This window comes from Talpa europaea (assembly GCF_964194135.1).
Source record: "Talpa europaea genome assembly, chromosome: 6".
Classification (NCBI taxonomy): domain Eukaryota; kingdom Metazoa; phylum Chordata; class Mammalia; order Eulipotyphla; family Talpidae; genus Talpa; species Talpa europaea.
The window spans coordinates 114,877,251-114,898,693 of record NC_140072.1 but is presented as its reverse complement, the minus strand read 5'-3'; the positions used below and the strand labels follow the sequence as shown (position 1 = coordinate 114,898,693).

Below are 21,443 nucleotides of genomic sequence, written 5' to 3'. Positions count from 1 at the left end.
CAAGGCCACCTCCAGAGGGTCATTTGGCTACTAGTGAGACTACAGGTTCAGCTTTGGAAACAGTGAAAATGATAAAGGAATCCACTCCTCAATCTTCTTTTTTTCTACTAAGAATTTTTCCTCACAAAAGATATGTGATGGACTAAGTAACAATAGGTGTATTAGTTATCCATTATATTCCTGCCCAAAGCCCTTTGGAGCCATCAGGAAATAGAAGTTTAGTTAAATTTCATGATTAATCAGAATTTGAATTCAAACTCTTTTAGCCAATATTAATTTATTCTAGTCTAGAATACCTTAAGTAGACTTGGGGAATTTTTAAAATATGAATTTACCTGGAGGAGTAAGTAATGTAGCTCCTAAAGGAAAGAGGACCTTTAGCTTCTGGAGGGCCATGATTGTGAACAGACTGTTTTGACTAGTCAAAATACAGGCTAATCTGAATGTCTTTCAGAGACTGATTGGAAAAAAATTATAAATTCTTACCACCAGGAGAAATATTTAAACCTTAGCCTTTAATGTTCATGATATGTATTAGAAAGAGACTAGAGATTGATAGATTAACAGTAATTATTAAATGAGGGCCTAAGGACCTGAGGTGGTAGAGGAATATTACAGATATTAATCTAAAGAGGGTTGGAAGGCAAAGACAGTAGGATTTTTGTTATATGTTTATTAGAAGAAGATCTTAAAATTAAATAAAAGTTAAACATTCCAGGGAGTGGATGCTGATGGTTTCACACAGACCTAAATGGATAAGAAAAGGATTTATTTGATAAAAGTGAAATAATGACTTTAGATGTAGATGCTAAGAACTAAGGCAGTCTCCCCACTGGACAGACAGCCATTTGTGTGGGGCCACTGTTTAATTACCATTTCCAGTGTCTTATTACAATGACAGAAAATGTAGGAAGATAGTAAGTGTTTGTTAGATTATTCAGTGATATCTATGTGGGAAAGAAGTAGAATGAGACTAAGGTGGGAAATTAGGCTTGCAGGTGTTCATTTTGGGAATAACCTGTGAAGACAATAACTGAGGCTCTGTTAGTTGTACCTCCTAAGAGACCATACAAAGAGAAAAAGCAGGGCCTTCCCGGTGATGCAGCAGTGGAGTGCCTCGCTGTGAAGCTGTCTGCAGCCTCTGCAGTGCCGGTTCGATTCCCCGCCAGCCAGGGAGAAACCCACATGGCGCAGCAGACCTCTCCTGCCTCGCCCGCTGCTCCCCTCAGCAGTGTCTTAGGTCCATCTGCCTGTTCTGCTCCCCGCTCTGTCTCTGGTGAATTCTCTCACCCTCCAGTGCTTCTGACCTGTACCCCAGTTCCTGTATAAATAAAAATAAATAAAAAATAAAGCTTAAAAAAAAAAAAACAGAGAGAAAGCACATCTTAAAATTAAGGAGAATTTTGAAAGATGCCCATTCTTTGGGAAGAAGAATCTTCAAAACTAGATCAGAGAAAAGAATCAGAGAAGGCATCGAGATAAGGGCAGAGAATTATCCAGATGCCTGTTGTCTAGAATGCTAAATACATATCTGTCATCAGAGACCATTTAAAAGAGGGTAATAAAAGTATAGTTAATGTATTGTGATCATGAAGAAGGGCAAAAATTGTTACGTAGTCTACATGTAGTAGTAGAGCTAGCAGGAAGTTAGCATTGAGGGAGATTATTCAATGTTTTTTAAGGTAGGGAAGCATGGTCTGAGAACCCAGAAATGGTGAGAGAAGGTTAAAAAAAAAAAAACTCTGAACCAGAACCAAAAACCAAATAACAAAAAATAAATAAATAAAAACACCTTTAAAAAGGAGCTAGATTAGACCTGCATTCTCTAAAGGTTTTTATGAATGCAGATTTTGAAGCATACTGAAGTATGATGCTTATGTGTGAAAATAAAAGAAATATCATTAGGCAGATTAGCAGCCAACAGTCTTCAAGATGAAGAAATGAATATGTTGTAGACAAAGATTGACACCCAGAAAGATCTCCAAATTGTGTAGAGCTTGCTATTTTGTGACTCCGTGTTGCCGCTGGTTGAATGCCTTTTTTTCAAACTAAAGTTCAAGGACAGTTTCATGTATATTTCATAACTCTAGTTTGATTAGTAGCAAGTTGTCCTCTACTTGGTTCAAGTGAACTGAAATGCAGTTATTTTTATCCTCCACAACAGGGCTTTTTGAAGATATGAACTATGTGTCAAACTACAAAGTTGATCTCTACTGTTTCCAGATTTAGCATGTTAACTGAAAATAAAAATCTCACTAATGGACAAAAAGTGAGGGTTTGAACCTGGGGAGCAGTCCAACACATAATACTCTGAACTGTTCCAGCACACAGAGTTTGACTTTTGTTTATGTAGATAGGAACAGAGAATCATTGACATTAAAAATGTAATTCTTGGAGGAGGGAAATTCTAGTTTTAAGTTGCCCCCCATGCAGATATGCTGATGCTATCTGCTCACAGAGCAAAGCAGTAAAGGTTTGAATCTCATAGTTTTTAAAGTGCTTTATAGACATGCAAAGACTGGGTACCCTTTGTTAGATCTTCTTTATTAGGGCTCCTTTGTCAGTAGGGTGGGTTGAAAGACTGAGTTTTTCTTTCAGACAGCAGAATCCTGTTAGGCTACTCGTGGAGTCCATTCTGACTTAAGTCTACATGGATGGCTTCACTTCCTTCCATGCTAGACCTGGGGGTGGGGGTAGGGTGGGAACAGGAGGGTGATGCCTGGAAAATTTTATAATGTATTTACAACCAATCTTTTCTAGCATACACAGCAGTTTCTCAAATAGTAGCATACTGCCACCAGCCATTTTTAATCTAAAAACTATATATGCGATCTTTTTCATATTTAACTTTCAGCAATAAGGAGGGTTGTTTATTATGTAAATAATAGAAATGAGTACTTTGATTAGAGATTTTTTAGTTCCTTTAATTTATTACATATTTCTTTATATTTTAATGCCATTTTAAAAGTTAACTATTTGAAAACAGATTATTTCTGCTCGATGCTATTATTTGCTTCATTTATTGAGATTGTTTATTATTATGTTCTTTGACCAGAGTACCTATAGTGTTATTTAGGAAAGTCACTTGATGCAGGTTAGAGTGTGTGGACTTTTATGCAGTTATTTTCATTAAGAAATGTGGCCATTCATAGTTCAATGGAATAACTATGCCTCCCAATAAATAATAGTACATTTTCATAAATTTATTAAATAGTATATGTAAAAGCACCTAGTCAGTGTTAAACAGTAAATAGTAGTTATTGTGACTACAACTGCATTGCTTATTTGTATTAGTCTCACCTTTGTTGTCTGAGCTTCTTAAAATCAGGTACTGAGGCATCTGATTTTTAATGTTCTTAGTTCCTGTCATATAGGTGATTCATGGATGAATTAATAACAATGTATGTACTGTGTAATAAATACCATCCTTATAAATCAGTGGACTTCCATCACCTGCTCACAATTGCTTGGATTATATTTGAGTTCACCTCTAATTTTAGTATTTTTCAGTTTGTAAAGAGATCTTTTTTCAGCCTTTTTAAAAATAGGAATCAACCTATTATTGTTGTTCTCACCAGATACTTTGATTTTCAGGTATCATTTAGTTATGAGAGAGGCATATGGTTATGTGAGCCATTTGGCAGTTTGGTAATTTGTTCATCATTGAGAAATACTAGAAATAGATTATGTATTTTATTTGTTATGATGCTGGCTCTCTGTTATGGGCCAAATTATGAACTACATAGGGCAAAGATTGTGATGTCTGAATGTACTAACAATCAAAAATCTTCTTTAGTGAGGCACTGAGCAGCCTATGAGGTATTCATGAAATGTATTAAATAAAGCCTCATTTTGGTAGCACATTGTCAAAAATGTTAGTAGCACAAATCTATTCAGTTCTTTGACTCATCTTTCAAATCACATTGTAAAATCTGCCTAGGCTAACTTTTTCTTGGATTCAGATGTATAAAGAGATTGAACAAAAAAGTATCCTAAAAATACTGTAAGTCTAATATTTTCTAATTATTGTAAAATAATTTGAGAATGCAAATTTCATTTAAATGTCAGCTGTAATTATGTGTGTGCCATTTGTTTTTCTGCTCAGGTTTTACAGTTTGATGGAATGTTTTCCCCACAATTTAATAAATATTTGTTTTATTTCACATGAATTAATTCAAAACTGGGTAAGAGCAACATATTTTAATCGACTATTCTTGTGATGGACTAGAAAATAAATTTACTCCCTAAGCAAACTGTTTACTATTCATTTGAATAGGATTTATCTTTCTTAACATTGGCAAGCTAGACCTTAGAAGGCAACAATTAATAGGAAAGCTTAACATGTGTACTGCATATTAATTAGGGCAACTTCTTTTTCTTTACCATGTCATAGATATTTAGTGTGGAAAATTTGTAATTATCCCATTATATAAAGATGTAATATATGCACATCTACATATAAATTACACATATTTAGTGGTGTTCATACAGTACCCACTGACATGAAGTAGTAGAGAAGTCTTAGACTATATAAATGAGGCATTTCTAATTTCTAATTGGCACCAAATATGTGTTTCAGTTTTTAAGAGTTTTCTTTTTTATGTATAAATCACATAGCCACATTATACTTAACATAAATTATTGAGAACTGATACCGGAGATTCATACATAGTCTGGCAATCTATTATTTTCTTTCCTTTCTCCTACCAACCTCTTAAAAACTCTCAAAATTTTAACATCTTTAGCATGATGGTTTAAAACACATCTTGATATACAGAAGATGAAGAGAAGGATGTCATTAGAGAATTAGGGAATGTTCTTCAGATGGGAACATAAACTTGTGTGTGACCCAAGTTATTTTTGGCAGAATATGGTAATACATGTAGTAGTTTGATGTGCCAGTACAAATTGCATGTGCCCACACTAGTGTTACTATCTAAATCACATAAATTAGACAGATGAAGATAAAATTTAACCTTCTTGTCTGTCCTAGGCAGTACTAATCAGATTTTTTGACTGTGCCATCCTGATATCATGGCATTTGCACTTGAATATGAGCATAACATAAACTGCTCCTCAGGCCATTATATTAAGCACAATATATGTAAAAGAAATGCTTAATTCATTGCTGTGGTTACATTCCTTCAAAGGTTTATTTGTTCTGTCTGCATGGACATAAAATGATGGGGTGTAATGGAAGCTGAAAGCAGATTAAAAGAGTAATTTCCATGTTAGTGTGCTTTTGATTTATTTACTTCCTCTGAAAATGGGCTGTTTATTTAGTAAACTCTTCTTGAATAATTGCTCAGACTTCAGGGCATACCTTACTCCACGTGGGATCTTAATTCTTAAAGTTTGTCTTTTCTATATTAATGTCTGTTTTAATAGTGAAGAGTTTCCTGCGTGGAAGCTTAATTTCAAGGAGACATAAAGCTGGAAATAGGAGGGAGCAACTTGATCAATGGAGAGTTTTCAGTTGGTATATATGTAGTAGAATTCCGAGGGGATTATTACTGAATGTGCCTTCTTAATGCTCTGAATTCCCTTTCTTCCTATTTCCATTAGATACTGAATTCCTGTAATGGATCAATTATACACACTATTCTGTGAGAACCTCGAGTAGAGATTGCATCCTCTGTTTATTCTCAAGGCCTGTAAGAAAAAAGCAGGCAATTATGATTGAAAATGATATCAAGGAAGGAAGTGTAATTTAGGCTAAGGAGGTCATTCCTTATTCCTAGTTTTCAGTAAGTACTTAGTGGAAAGAAGAGGTTGGGAATTTGAGTATAAATGTAAGGAGTAGGGGTGGGCCTGACATTTGTTGAATACTTAGCATGTGCCAGACAGTTTGGTATGTGCATTGTATACATTCTCCTTTTCAAAATTCCTAACCCAAGGGTGGGGGAGAAGTTTTATCATACCAGTTTAATAAATGAGGAAAAGGGGGAATATAGAAGTTATAGGACTTGCCCCAAATCCTATTACCCCAAGGAAGTAAAGCTGCTGTGTCTTCTGTCTCGTGTTAGACTGGTGCTTTTCCATGACAGCACACAGTCTTTCTCACATGGAGTGGAGTGTGTCATTCATTCATGTGAGATGCTGAAATTCTGGGTATAGAAGAAAAGTTCTTAACATTTCTATCTGTGACCTGAATTGCCTTGATGAGTCATAGGAAGGAGGTGGAACTTTATGTCTTGGTTTCTGTACCAAGGGAAAGAGGTCATGCTAGAAAGTAAAGTCTAATTCTAAATATGACCATAAATTGTCAGCAGTGAGGTTTTTCCTTCTTTTCTTTAATTCATCAGATGTTTACTATGATGATCTTGTGTTAATAAATTTAATGGAAGTTGGATTACTTGTTTTGAAAATAGTTATTTCGCTCTGGACTCCACTCTAATTGAAGTGATATTTACAAGTTTGAAAATTCTCAAGTGGCTACATAGAAGGATGTTTACTTTTTTATTCTTTAATCATTAAAAAAATACATATAACTATATGTAGACTTTACTTAGAATATAGAACACGTAGACCACAAGTGCAAAACAAAGAGCTATCTTTTTGTATTTATTGTGAGGGACAGCTCTAAAATCATATAGTTACATAGATGTGACATGCTGACTACCTGTGGTCTCTATTAAGAAAATATCTGAACTGTGATTTGCTGCTTTATGGAGAATGATGTGTGTGCCTTGGAAATCTTGTGTCTTTTCTCAATACTGAGGCATCTCAGCTGTACAAGTTCAGAAGAGATGCGGTAGGTGTCACCTGTCACCTAGCAACAAGCTTACTGCTTTGTATCTTCAGTGTCTCTTTTCATTTTAAGTCAAAATAACTATGAAAACGTAGCACTTAGATTTGCATTTATCTCCAGAAATATTTAGATTAACCTTCAAATATTTTTAGTCCCAAGATAGCTCACTGTGACAGATACAACAGAAATAACTTTAAATGAAAAAAGGCAACTTATATGTCAGAAACCTTGATGTGAAATAAGGCCAACACGGCTCTGTTGTACAATATCTCAGACTTAAATGTGCAAAGCCTGCCTGTGGAGTTCCCTAATTGCCTTTAAAAGTTATGGTAACTGAATTGAATATGTATATAAACCTTTATTACTTGACTCCCCCCCCTGCACCCCCCACCCCAGTATTTGAAAACACAAGCTCACAGCTAATGAAGCAATGATTTGTTAAACTGAATCTGAAAGACAGAATTCCAAATGGGAGTGCTGCATCAGCACCAGAATTCAATTTACTTGAAACAGAGCAACTAAATTACCTTTGGGCAGAGAGTGGAATACCCTGACTACTCACATGTCTGTAAACACCTCTAAAATGCGTTTCTCTGTCTCTATTTAAAGATACATAAAGAGATTCTCAGAGGAACTAGCAACAAGTGTACTTATGGGTCCCGGAGTATTTAGAAGGTATTAAACACTAACCTTTAAAGATTGAGAACATAATAGATCATTTAAGATGTGATGAAGAGCCAGTAACCTGTACTGCAGAGTAATATAATGCCTGTGCTCTGAGGTAATTATTCCAAAGTAACTTCTTGTTCATTAAGGTGGCTTGCAGACACTTTTCTTCTGGCCAAGGTCATTTCTATTGTCCAGGATACTGTCTTTGAATTCTAAAAGAAGCTGACTGACCATGTGTTAAGGAAGCAAGAGTTAGACAGTGAAGAATTTTGGAAATCATTCCGCTGGTGAGGCAAGTATAACTAGAATTTTCTCCAGACTCTCAACTAGAACATTCGTGTATACCCATGGCTTAAGGCAAAAATATTTTGGTTTAAAAATAAATCTAAGATATTTTATGCCTTTTCTTATTTCTCAAGTTTATTTTTACACTGAAATAAGTTAACCAGCCTTTTGTGTTTCTTCACCTGACAACTGAAAATCATTTTGAAAACTAGCGAAGTAAGGGTTAAAGACCTGCATGCATTTTTTTGTTTTGTTGCTTTGGGTTGGTTTCTTTTTTTTTTTTTTCATTTTTTAAATTTTTAAATGGCCTTTCATACATCTGTGTTCTGGGAAGCTTTACTGGATAAAATCACAGAATTATTTAGCAGAACTTAGTGATGTTTTAATTAGGAAATTTGTCCGATATTACCAGTTATTGGAAGTGTGCCCTTTTTTTCTATTTTATATCATGGTTAGATTTTGATGGAGATTTAGGGAACAACCCAGGCGTCTTCACATGATTAAAGGAATTAGAGCGATTCATCTATTCTGTCTTGTGATCTCAATTTAGGGAAATCCATTTGTCCTCCTGCTGAAATGGCCGTTGATTAAAGAGGGATTATTCCTAAGTGTATGACTGCAGACATTACTATATAGACATAACTTCAGTTGGGTAGGTGAGATATTATCCCTGCATCTGTAGAGAAGGACATTGGACCTCAAAAATTTGCTTGCATACCTAATAACAACGACAAGACTAGGGTAGTCTCAAATCTAAACTGTGTCTTTATCTGCTGTCATTTGTGCTACTTAAAATATAAAGCTGCAGCACTAAGAGTTAAGGAGCAAAAGACTATCTTGAGTGCCCTCTGAGGAGTTTAAGTCGAATGAAAAACAATAGGTAGCGTTGTGCCAGGTTTGCCCAGGTTTAAAAAATGTATATATTTAAATTGTAAGTGTGACAAAAGATAAACCACATGAGCTTTGCCTTAAGATTTGGGACTAAAATCTGTAAGGAACCTGCCATTGTCTAATTTGTTAAGGTAGGAGCTTGACCTCTGATCTTTATTGTCACATGGACCTTAAAATAGTTCATGAGCTCAAGTCACAGAACTGCTTTTGAGAAAAATGATGTAATTAGGATACTTAAAATTGAATAATACTAAAATATTATAAAATATGTGATAGTGTGTTATATATCATTCACATAATTTAATGTTTGTTTTAGACTCAAATGGAAGAATCCTAAACATACAGATTATATAATTATGACCTAATTAGGTAAGAAATACGCTCATAATTGATATAAAGGAGAGTTATCTTTATTTGATATTTGTTCCCTTTTTCATTTGTAGGTTTCCTCATTCAACAAATATTTATCGTTATCCCTAAATTGGCTAAGTTCCTCTGGTTTGTATTGTGAAATAAAGATGGGACTGGCACTATATTAACACGTCCTTTCTCTCCTGGTACAAATATAAATTGTTATAGTCTATTTAATAAATGTTTTGCTGGTATATTTTGAGAGTCTGGGAAAATTTTATTACTTTGATCAGTAATTTAACTTATCTAACTGTATTCAGAGAAAATAATTAAAGGTGCAGACTAGAACATTGAAGCACACTAGTGTTGGATGAAGGTGCCTGGTTGAGGGGTGAGTGGTGGTGGAAATCTCCTGGGCTTGAATGCCCAGGCCCTGCCTCCTGATGGGTCTGTATTCGCCCTGAGAGTACAGCTGTTCTAGCTGTATGAGTCATCAATCCAAGCTAGCAGAGGCCCTGGTGTATACGCAATTTATGTAGAAGGATGTATAAATGTTGTCTGTAATAGTAAAGAATCATAAATTGTTAGATTAAAAATTAGGGAGTAATAATACTGTATCCCTACAGTAGAGTAGTGTAGATTTTGTATTAAGAGTAAATGAGTTGAATGTCATGTGAAAATGCTCATGGTATACTGAATTGTGAGCTAAAATATAAAACCAGAATGTAAGTTTGAAACCAGGTTTTTAAACATTTTTATTGAAATATATTGCATTATAACATGTACCTTTCAGATGTGCATCATAAATCAACATCTTTATAAACTGCATTAAGTTCAACAGTAAAAGTCCAAGTCTATCCTTCACCATTACAGTTGATCCCTTTTAACTGATTTACACACGGCATCCTACCTTCCCTTCTGGGAATCTTTAATTAGTTTTGTCACCTGAAAGGAGTTTTGAAGGACCCAGTACATTCTGCTGAGAGCTGGAACTGGTTGCTATATATATATTTTGAAGACTAGAAAGGTCAAGAGGTGTTTGATGAGAACACGATGTTTTAGATGACTTTAATTTTTTTTTATTTTTTACCTCACTGTTCATTTTTAAACATTTGCTCTCCCCGCCCCCCCCAGGTGTAGTCCCCATAGAGTTTCCTTCCCCAGTGCACCTGTGCACCATCACCATAGTCCCCTGTGCTCCTCCCTCCCTCCCTCTGATCCCTCTTCCTCCTCCTCCCCTGCAAGATGTCTCTGGTTTATAATTGTCTGTTTTTGTTTTTTGTGTTTGTACTGTTATTATTTTTTTACACTGATGTCTTATTTGATTTCCCTATATCCCTGCTATAAGTGAAACCACCTGATACTTTTCTTTTTCCTTCTGACTTATTTCACTTGTGGGATATCATATTATAGTATTATAATTTAAAAAAGAATTATATTCTGATTTCAAGAGAATATTTCAGTTTACCACTATACTGTTAAAATCTTTCATTTATATTGTTTTTTAATTCGCATTTGTAGTAATACTAAACGCTTTAATGTACATAGGAGATGTGCTTTGAGGCATAAGATTATGTATGTATATATGTATCAATCATCTATCTAAGAGAGGTAAAAGGGAGAGAGAGGTTGAAATGCAATACCAGAATAAAATTAAAGTTAAAGGGCAGTTCCTCTTGTAGGCCAAGCCTGTGGAATATGTGAATTCTGCTACATGTTCTTTGAAGGCCTTGGCATGAGTTCACTCTTTTCTGTTCAAGTGTATGGAGACACATGCAAAGGAAATCTGGCCCAGTGCTGTGTTGTGTAGACGTTGGCACAGAATGGGGGCTGCTAACCAGCTCCAAGGCGTGTCCCCTCTTGAGCATGATTCCAAACCCTAAAAAGTAAACTGTGCCTAATAAGTTGACTTAACTGAATGCCAAAGAAAATTTGCCTCATGAAATGGAAATTCTGAAGCAAGTTACATAATTCTGAGCGAGAATGAACAAGAAGGCTTTCAAGATATATCCAAATGGGGTGAATGGTCTGTTTTAATCAGAATCTCCAGTTGAGCAATATTTAGTTTTATTGGTGAGATTCAAATAAATGGTCCAAGACACTTGGGGATGCTTAGAAACTATGTCAACTTTTAATTTAATTTTTAATAAATGGCATATATAATCATAATTTTTTAATGAATTTGAGTGTTTTTATTTATTTTTTAAAGATTTATTTGTTTGTTTGTTTGTTTATTTATTTATACAAGCACAAGAGTGAGAGAATTCACCAGAGCCAGAGTGGGAACAGAACAGGCAGATTGATGAAATACACTGCTGAGGGGAGCAGCGGGCAGCAGGAGAGGTCTGTGCACCATGTGGGACCCTCGCCGGCCAGCCTGGGATCGTACCGGCGCTGCGGAGGCTGCAGGCAGCTTTGCAGCCCAGTGCTCAACGGCTGCGCCACCAAGGGAGGCCCCATAATTTATTTTTAATTGAGCTAACATTGGTTTTACAACACTGTATGTGAGTCAGGGTATGGATTCACACCTCTTTAGATGTGTGTGCCATGCACCAGAGTCCTCCACCATAGTCTACTGGTGGTATGTCTGCCCTTTGCACCAACCCCCAATAGACAACCTCTAAACATGCATATTTAAAAGTTACTTTTAATTGCCCAACATGGAACCATCAAGAAGTACTCATATCAATTATCCTATGCATTTGAATAAGTTATTTACAGAAAAAGTTTTCTTCTCTCCCGGAGAATAATTTACTTTAAAAATCTCTTACTTGGGGCCTCCCCTGGTGGCGCAGGCAGTTGAGTGCAGTGCTGTGAAGCTGTCCGCAGCCTCTGCAGCTCCAGTTCGATTCCTAGCCAGCCCGGGAGATACCCACATGGCATGGCAGACCTCTCCTGCCTCTCCTGGTGCTCACCTCAGCAGTGTATTTTGTCAGTCTGTCTGTTCTGTTCTCCACTCTGTCTCTGGTGAATCCTCTCACCCTCCCGCTCATCTGGCCTGTACACCAGTTTTTGTATGCATGAATAAATAAATCTCTAGGAAAAAAAATCTCTTAACTTGGTAAAAATAATAAAGCACTTCAGGTGGAGTATTTATGGCTTTTCTTTCATATATTAAATTTACTTTTATTCCCCCCCAGTTTGAAATCTTTGATGAAATTTATTTAATATAATTTTTGTTACGGTACCATTGGTTTATAACATTGTATATTATTCAGAAATATAGACCACCATCTCTTCAGATGTGTATTACCACATCACACCTGCTACTGAGGCACCCAAAATTCCATCATTGTCCATTAGCCCCCTCTTCACTTTTTTCACTACCCTCCTCCTCCTGCCCTGCAGCCTCAGTTTTGCAGTCAGATTTCTAAGATTTGTTTTTGGTTTGGTGTATTAAGTTTGCTTTTCAATCCATTTCTGCCATTTTAACCCCAAGCTTTTCATTCTTTTGAATCTCTCATACCTTCCTTTCCTCCCTATCTTTGTTCATATCTTCATCATCTTGTGTCCATTATCTGTCCTAGTGGCATTTATTATTAAACAGTGTCCTGTTTCTGCATTTATCCACTTTGCTATTTACATGACTGCTAAAAAGCAAGCAATAAACAAGCAATTAAGGAAAAAACAGCCAGTTGCAATTTTTTCATGTCACACCACTGATCAATATCTCCAAGAATTGCAGAATTAAAATTGTTTTCCCCAATAGAAGTGTGTTATCAACATGTAGAACTTTTTCTCATTATTGGTTTTTATTGTGCTTTTCTTGCAGGATCAATGTGACTCTAGAAACAAATGGATGAATGAATATCCGTATGAAGAGGAAAACAATAGAGGTTGGTTAGTCAATGCATATAATTGTGTTGAGAATATTACTATTTTGAACATTATTTGGGGAAGCTGTTCTCATTTGAGTACTTCCTTGAGTGAAGAAGAGAGAAGATGAGACAGAGGTCAATTCTTAGACACCCACATCTCTCTGTAAAGCATAGCTTTTATTGTTAATCCAAATATGAAGACATTTATGGGAAGGGAGGCAATGTGTTGTTGTTTTTTTTTTTTTAAATAGGTTTAGCTGTCATTAATTTCTAGACTCTAAGTTGCTGTTTTAAGATTCTGTTAATGCATGTTAAAAATGAAATAACCACTTGGTACAACTGGTCCCTGGGACACAGAGGGGAAAAGAAGCCAGATTCTGTTCAATATTTATCAATTCCTCAAATTACAGTCCTAGGTTCAGCACTGTGTATTGTGTGATTGCTGTGAGAGGCTGGCCTCTTTGCACTCACAATCTGAATTTCCTCCGAAGAGTAGGAGTGTTATGAACCATTTTTAACTTGGTTGTCTTTTCAGGCAATTAAAAAAAAATCCAGTATGGATTAGAGGGAAAAACAATTCTGTGAATTTTAGCAGTTATCAAATACTGGATATCACTTTATGTATGGTAGTTTTTTGAACATCTTTTGTGCTACATCCTGGTTAAATATAAAAATCAGAGATAATACTAAGAAAATTAGAATATGCTAAATCTCCATTTCATAAGGTTTTTACACTGAGTAGACCAAGCACACAGATGTATGCCTCTTAACTCTTTCTGTAGCTGTACAGCAATACAATTTCTTAATTTCCTCCCCCCATTAACCAGCTACTTTCAAATAAATATACCCAATGTTGTGTCTTCTTTTACCACCTCACTTTCACAGTTATTTACAATTAATTTCTCAGGTTATATCTTTCATTTAAATTTGTCTAAATCCATCCTTATTGCTAAATTTGTTCCTTTCTAGTATTTTTATCTGGGAAGATTTCATACCTTTAGAGAGAATTTTGAATCAGAAATAATCCCAAGGAGACTTCTGGGTATATCATTGTTTTCTTATGACTTTGACTGTATTTATATGAGTTGCATTTACTTTGTGAGAATTAATGTACTGTGTGTTTTTTTCTATGTGGATCAGTGGTGTGCTGGTAAACTGGGCTGGTGGGTTGGGTAGAAAGGCCTGATCTGTAATATTTGTCAACGTCTATGGTATAAATACTCCCACCACGGCTGGTTTCAGTGGTTAACTTGAAAGAAACATGTCAGTTGCAGAGTTTAGTATGATCATGCTAAGTTTATTCTGACACAGAATACAAATATTATTTTTTAAAGTTTTTCTTTAATAGCTGCAGTATGAGTTATAATAGCAAATATAAAACTAAACCAAGTTTAAGATAGGTCTCCACAATGCAAACTACAAATTTTAACATTTCTCTGACTTTAAATATTTTTGTTGCTATCTGTAGAGGTTATAAATCCTCTCCCTGAACATCATTGTAGAGTCTGTATTTCAAGCACATTCACATTTTCTAGTTGTCAAAGGGTATGAATTATATGATTGGATGGTAATTTCTCAGGAATCAATGCCTTCCATGTTCTCCACAGAGATACAAGCCTACTAAATAAGATGGGAAAGACCAGTAGAATTTAATGACTATCAAAAAAAAAAATAGTGTTTCTGTTGAATAGATGGAAGAATTATGTTGTAGTAAGAGAATTTATACCCTCTGACAAATGAAAAAAGCCCTTATAGGCTATAGTATGTAGTTGTAAATAGTTTTGTGAATAGAAAATAAAACCATCATATTTAAAATTGTTACTGTAACTTTAAAATCACTAATGTTGAACAGATTGTCAGGATTTTATGAGTTTTTTTTCTCTACACTGTTGTGTGGTTTCAATACTCTGAACAAAATCAAACTCCTAAAAATAAGTTGGCTTGCAGAATTCCTTAAAATTTCACAACTGATGCTAATGAGCTGGAGATGAGCTAGTTCTGATAATTTCATTTATAAAGTAATCATTTTACATACTGAAGACTACTCAGACAAAGCAGTAAATGTAAATTTTTTTGGTTTATCTATATATAAAAATGGAAATGCTCTTCACTCATCATGTAAAATGTGTTTATCCTTTTCCTTATGTTAAATGTTGGTATAGTACTTATGTTTTCCTTCAATTGTTATTGAACTCTTATGTTTGAATGGATCATTGTTAGGTTTGTAAGTTTATACATTTTGACAAAGTCTTTGTTCTATAACTCATTTCATGACAACTGTAGAGAATTATTGTTTATTACATACCCTCAGGATAAACTCAGAAAATATTATCATGATTGACTATGTCTGATTCACTCTAAATGTTTGTTCCTCATAGCTTATGATTCATGAGTTCAAAAGTCTTTATAGAGGAAGAAATGATGTGTATTTCACTTTGTGTTTTTGTCACAGAGATTTTTTAACTGCTCTTTTTTGTATTTTTGGTCCATATTTTCATTTGTGGAGGACAGGGCAGAGAATCCATGGACATTTGTTTTTAAGTCTTTTTGATCAGGTGCTGTTAGTTTCAGCACAAACAGATTCAGGGAGAAAATTGCAAAATTTGAAAATTTATCTTTTCTGTATTTCAAATACATTGACAAGGTCACTATTAAGATGAAGTTTTAAAAATATCAACATTGAAAATAACATCACTACTCTCTGTGTAATTGAAAAGGGCTCTTCAAACTATTTTATGGCTCTTCAAACTATTTTGTATATTTCTAAATTGCCAGAAGTGATAAAATCTTGCCAAGAGTCAAAAATTATCATGTTGTGCCTTTCCGCCTAGGTTATAATTTTTAAAAGCCTAAATAGCATTGGTGAAATTTTTGTTGTGTCTATGCAACAGTCTTAATTCGAGGACATTTGTCATCTGTCCTTTCCTTAAAAAATAAATGTATTTGCATTAAGTTCTTTCTGCTCCATTGCACTCTGAATTTGCCCCTTTACTGTCTGCAATTAGAAAATACCAAATTCTCAAAGATCCCTGTCATCTATTATTTCATGCTTACAACTATTGGCATAAAATCTGGTCTACATACTCTTTAATGTATTCCAGCAGTTGCTGTCATTGCAAAGACAGTGGCTTGTTTATGGATCTGGCTCCACAAATCTGGCTTTGTTCCATTTGTTTTCCAGGCATTTCAGTATGTTTACCAAGTGCTTCTCAGCAGCTGGCTTAGAGCAGGTGTCCAAAACATATGCATACATATACACTGTCCAGCTTATCAGAGCTCACATTTAAACTTGTGCTATGTGACTACCTCCTATGAACAGCTGCTTAAACCATCTAGCATTAGTAGCAGTGGGTGGAGTTAACTTCTTGCATTTGGAAACCAAGAAGACAGTGGTAGCCATCCTGAGAAAGCTTTAATTTCCTACAAAAAGAATCTGTTTCATAATGATGGACAAATACATGCATATATGGGTGTGTATATCTCTAGAGAGAGATAAAGATATTGCTGTAGATACATTGTGAGTACTTTAAATTTCCTTTCCACAAAGTTCCAATACTGGCTCTTCGCTCAGGATAGTAAAATATAATAGCAGCAATTTAACCTTTTTTTCATTTTGAACCAAGCAGGCAAGGTTGCTTAGGAAACTGCAGTTGATGTAAATGAAGCATATTGTCAGTGCTTCATATAGTTTATGTAGAGTAACTGCCCAGACAGTAAAGCATGGAATCCAAGAAAGAAAAGTCTTGGCTCCACAATTTATATGTCTGTATGCTCTCAGACCTATGTCTATATGCTCTTAGACCTTTTTGCATCTAAATTTTCTCAACTGCAGAGTGAAACTAATAACACCTACCTATTTTCAGGATTTGCTAGGGGGTGTTGGGGGTGGTGAAAGAAAATATGACATATTTGTGAAAACAATTTAAAACTGTAGCATTCTAAAGGTGCGGGTGGCATTGATACTATTATTTTTATAACATAAGACAGAGGTTTGTGACTTTATTGTATAACTTCATATCACAGAGTCAGAGATTTTCAGAGTTGGAAGCATTCGCAAAAGCCTGTGACTCTCTAACATGTGCTTGGTGAGGGGCTACCTTCTGTTAAGACTTGATTGGTTACTTTAGCATTATGTTGAATACCCCTTGGAATTTTCTATTGCATGTGGTGATTTATCTTTTTCCCAGGCATCTAATATTTATATTAAAAGTTCTTTTATTGAGCCAAATCAATAGATTTTATAAAGATATGAGCTAATAGTTATTTATATGTTTATTAATCACTTCACCTTCAGTTGTCTAATTTTGCTTTTTTGGAAAATAAGAACAAAATGATGGGAAATGATAGACAGGGATTATGTAGTTATTAAAGTACAGTAATGGTTTTATTATTTGAAAAGATGATGCATTGCTCATTTTAAGAACTTTAAAGCATGCAAAGCCACATCACCTCCTTGCTTCATACCTGTTAATATTTGGTAATTATTCATACCTGTTAATATTTGGTAATTATTCTTTCTGTCCACATATATGAGTACAGACAGTTTTACAAAAATAGGATCATATTTGTTTCTAATGAAGAGTTATATTTTCAATTTGCTTCCATTATAATGCAAGAAACAAAAACTGATTTGAACTGAAGGAATTTTTCATTTCAAGTTAATGTCTTTTCACCAGAATGGCTCTATTACTTAAGCATTATGGAAAAAGAAACAACTGAATTCTGATCATTGAGTTTTTCTCCGTGACTAAATTTAACGTTAAGCAGCATCTCTCATCTCTTGACACTTTGCTATCAAAGATGAGAAAATTAATGACATTTCTTTCTAATTCCCCTTTCCTCCTCATTTTACTGCCCTTTAAAAAGTAAGGTTAACTAGAATTAACAAAGTTCCTTAGTCTTTGTTATTTTTTTTCAGAAATATGGCAATATGCTTTGCTCTTTTCTGGCATGTGCTGTCACTGTGAAGACTGAAGCAAACTGATCTTTCCACTTGTTCTTATTTTGCTTCTTGTTCAGATGTCCATGGACTATTTTTAGTAAGCTGGAAGCTTAGTAACTTCATTGATTTTTATCTTGGTTTTCATCATTCTGTATCATTTTTTTCTTGGATCATGCCCTTAAACTCTGAGGGGAGTCTTTTTATAGCTCCAGATTTAACAATTATATTTATAATTTATTTTGTCTGTTTTTTGTTTAGTAACCCTGAAAAGTTGTTGAATGATTTGCCTTAGTTTTTCAGTTCAGTGGTCTTCATCTTTAGATTTTTAATTTCACTTACTGTTCTTCCCCATTAGGCATGTTTTCTTAACTATGGTTCCGGTCAAATTCTTTATATGTTAGTTCCCAATATGGCTTTTCATCTCTAATATTTCATAACTCTATTGGCTTATTTTCATGCATGTTAGTTATCTTGTATTTTATCCTTTGAACCTTTGTACTTCCTGAACTCTTGGTCCTCATCCTTGAACATTTTTTAAAAGAAAGACCCCTTTGTCTATATTTTTGAGTCTATGAAGTTTTACTTGTCTAAATTCTTCATCTGTTCCTTTGGCAATTCCTCCTATGATATTTTCTTCACTGACTCTTTACTTACATTTTTCTCTTGCTTTTGATATTTGCAGCTTTTATGCAGTTTGCCCTGTGGCTGCTCTCTGATTAGTACCTGTTTTTAAATGTGGCCAGTATTTGCCAAGATTGCAGGTAGTATGGTGGACATGGCACCCACAGTTTGCTTCTCAGCTAGATGTGTCCTAATCTTTGACATGAGTTTGCTATTTCAGCTATTAAGTAAAGATATCACGTCCAGTCTTTCCTCTGTTTCATTGTACAGCAAAGTCCCCTGAGACAAAAGACTCTTTACTCTTTCAGCTACTTTCAGTAAAGCCCCTTTCTTTATAAGGGAGTTAGACTCTGAATGGCTGTGTCTGTACGTTTACTTTTCTACTATCATTTTCTTTACTTTCCTTCAACAGAACTTTCCAAACTGTGATTTTTGTTTGTAGGAAAATCTGCATCTTGCTCAAGGTCTGAGGGTGTATGTATCAGCCCTGGTGGCTTTCCAGATTGTAGTCTTTGACAGATAGGCTGTGACTGGTAATCTGTGTTTGTGAATGTTTTTACTTTCACAAACGATGGCTTTCCCCCGCCTGAATTTGCTTTAAAAGTTTTCAGTGGATTTTAAAGAAGAGGTATAAAAATACCTTTATACTACCACTTTTAGTAAGTAATGTTTAGATGCATTAAAGGGACACCTGGAGAGTATTGGATTTGCAAGTGTTAAAGACCTTGGCTCTGGGCTCAGACTGCCTGGCTTTCCATCCTGGCTCTGCCTGGGTTTCTGCTGGCTTCTATCTTCCTGTCATATCTCTGATGTAGAGATGATGACAGTGAAAATCATGCCTACTCCATAAGGTTGTTGTGAAGATTAAAGGAGAAAAAAAACATGCTTGAGTTTTTGTATATTGTTAGCAGTCACTAAGTGCATTAAAATAGCCATTATTATTATATTATCATTATTTTGAGACCTATTAATTGTGTTTAGGATGGTGACAGTTTGACTTTTAGAAAATGTGCCATCAGAGGGTTGTGTGTGTGTGTGTGTGTGTGTATTCATTTGATTGAAGATATACTACAGGGTATACCCAGGGAATTCAGTCCTGGAATTCCATTTCAATTCTGAGAACCAGGGGAGCTGAGGTATAAACAGAACATGAATGTTCCAGCATAAACAGGCAAGAAGGATCCCATCCTTCCTCTGATTTTCCATTTAGGTCCTCAACAGATTGGATGATGCCCAACACATGCTGCGGAAGGCAGTCAGTAAACTGAGTCCACTGATTCCAATGTTGTTCTCATCCTGACACATCCTCATGGGCACATCCTACCTGGAAGTAATGTTTAGTCTGGGCACTCTATAGCCCTATCAAGTTGACACATAAAATTAACCATCACACCCATCCTTAGTGTGATTACATTCAGCAGTCATATATTTAACTTTCATTATCTGTTAGACACTGAGCTACAAAGACAAATTATATTTAGACCCTAACCCTCAAGGTTTTTTTCAGGAACAGGCAAATAACTTACTGGAGTTTGATGTGATTAGTGCTGTGTTGTTTATAATAAAACCTAAGGAGTTGAGTGTGGGCCAGGGGCCACTTCACATATGAAAGGACATTGACCCAGGCTTGAATAATGAATGGTAATACATTGATTGACTGGAAGAAATGGGAGCAACCAAGTAAAACTAATTTTTGTTTAATCAGTATTCTTTGCAAATGTAACAGTGTATTTTCTATTCTTTGAGCACAGGAGTGCCCTGAAAAATTTCTTCTTGGCATTAAGAATAAAAGTGATATCATTAAATTTTTAGCTTGAATCTATTTAGATTTCTGTCCAGATGTTATTCTCTTACCTCAGACTCTTCCTGCTCCACTTCTGAATCTATTTCTTTGTTTTCTCTCTCTTTTGCTCACATACTCCCTCATGTTTGTACTCTCTTCCCTGATCATATATTTTTTTATTCTCTGACCACTTGTTAATGGTGGTTTTTAAGCTAAGATTTATGTTGTCCTACTTAGAGTATTATCAGAGTAGTTTTTATAGTATATTTTACGGGAAAATTTCAGGAGTCATCATAAAATAATATGAGCATCTTTTAAATAGAACCATTTAGTTAAATAATTTTGATTTAATGAGAACATTATAGTACTAAAGCAACATAGTAATTGATTATTAAAAGCAGTTATTGAAGTATAATATCTTGCTGGTTAATTTTATGTTATCAACATCTATAAATTTAAACAAATAGTAGCTTCTTTCAACTCTCTCAAGCTGATATTAGCTAAGAATTAATTTGTTACTATTCTCTGTAGACTTCTGTTTAATAAAATCACGGATTATTATCCAGTATTATTATATACATGGATTATTATTGATTTAAAGAATGAATGCAATTCTTTATCTCATACAAAATTTAGTCCTATAGTATACCTTACAATCTAGTGAAAGTAAAACTGAAAAATATTCCAATTTAGGAGTCAATGGATTGTTAATATTCATCATGCTCTGCTTTTCTGGAACTAGTTCTTGCTCTGAATTCTCTATCACTCAGGGTTTGATCAGAGCACCAGGTCCCTGGGACTGGTATAGATGTGGAATTTTTTTATAAATCAGAGTTTGAACTTATAATCACAGAGCTAGTTTAAGCAAATTATGTATGAATTTTGCATATGTATTTTTGGTGCTAGATCTGAAGTTAGCAGGCCAGGCTGGGAGGGAAGGATGAGCAGGATGTGCGGAAGGGCAAGGACATTCTGGAAACTGACTATGAGCTGAAGTCCCCATAAGTTTCATCATCTAGGAGCTTGCTAAGTCAGGGATGCTGGAAACTACAGGGGGAGCTGGCATCCTGCACTAAGCCAAACACATCAAGGCCTGAGAATCAGATAGTCTGGTAGAGAACCTGCAGGAGCTGTGGGTCGACCCTGTCCCTGCTCCTGCGACGGTGTGTGCTGCATCCACATCTAGAGCCTTGCATTGAGTCTCTGAATATGAAACACACGTGACTACTGTGTACTCAGCCTTCCAAAACATGCCTAGATGTCTCTACAACCCAGGCACCCGATGCAAGGAAAAGCAGACTGAGCTAGCTGTGTCGAGACAGTTGATGCCCA

The 21,443-nt window shown here is 35.2% G+C and overlaps 1 protein-coding gene across 2 annotated transcripts in view; it reads left to right on the top strand.

Annotated features, from left to right (window-relative positions):
* Nucleotides 1-12,750: 12,750 nt before the first annotated feature.
* KLF12 (KLF transcription factor 12) overlaps nt 12,751-21,443 on the top strand; it is a gene marked incomplete at both ends in the record, with an annotated part of 279,428 nt that continues 270,735 nt past the window's right edge. For both annotated transcript variants that reach the window (XM_084235699.1, XM_084235698.1), the window contains one exon: nt 12,751-12,783. In XM_084235699.1, coding sequence (XP_084091825.1) covers nt 12,751-12,783 — 33 coding nt within the window. The remainder of the gene's footprint in view (nt 12,784-21,443) is intronic.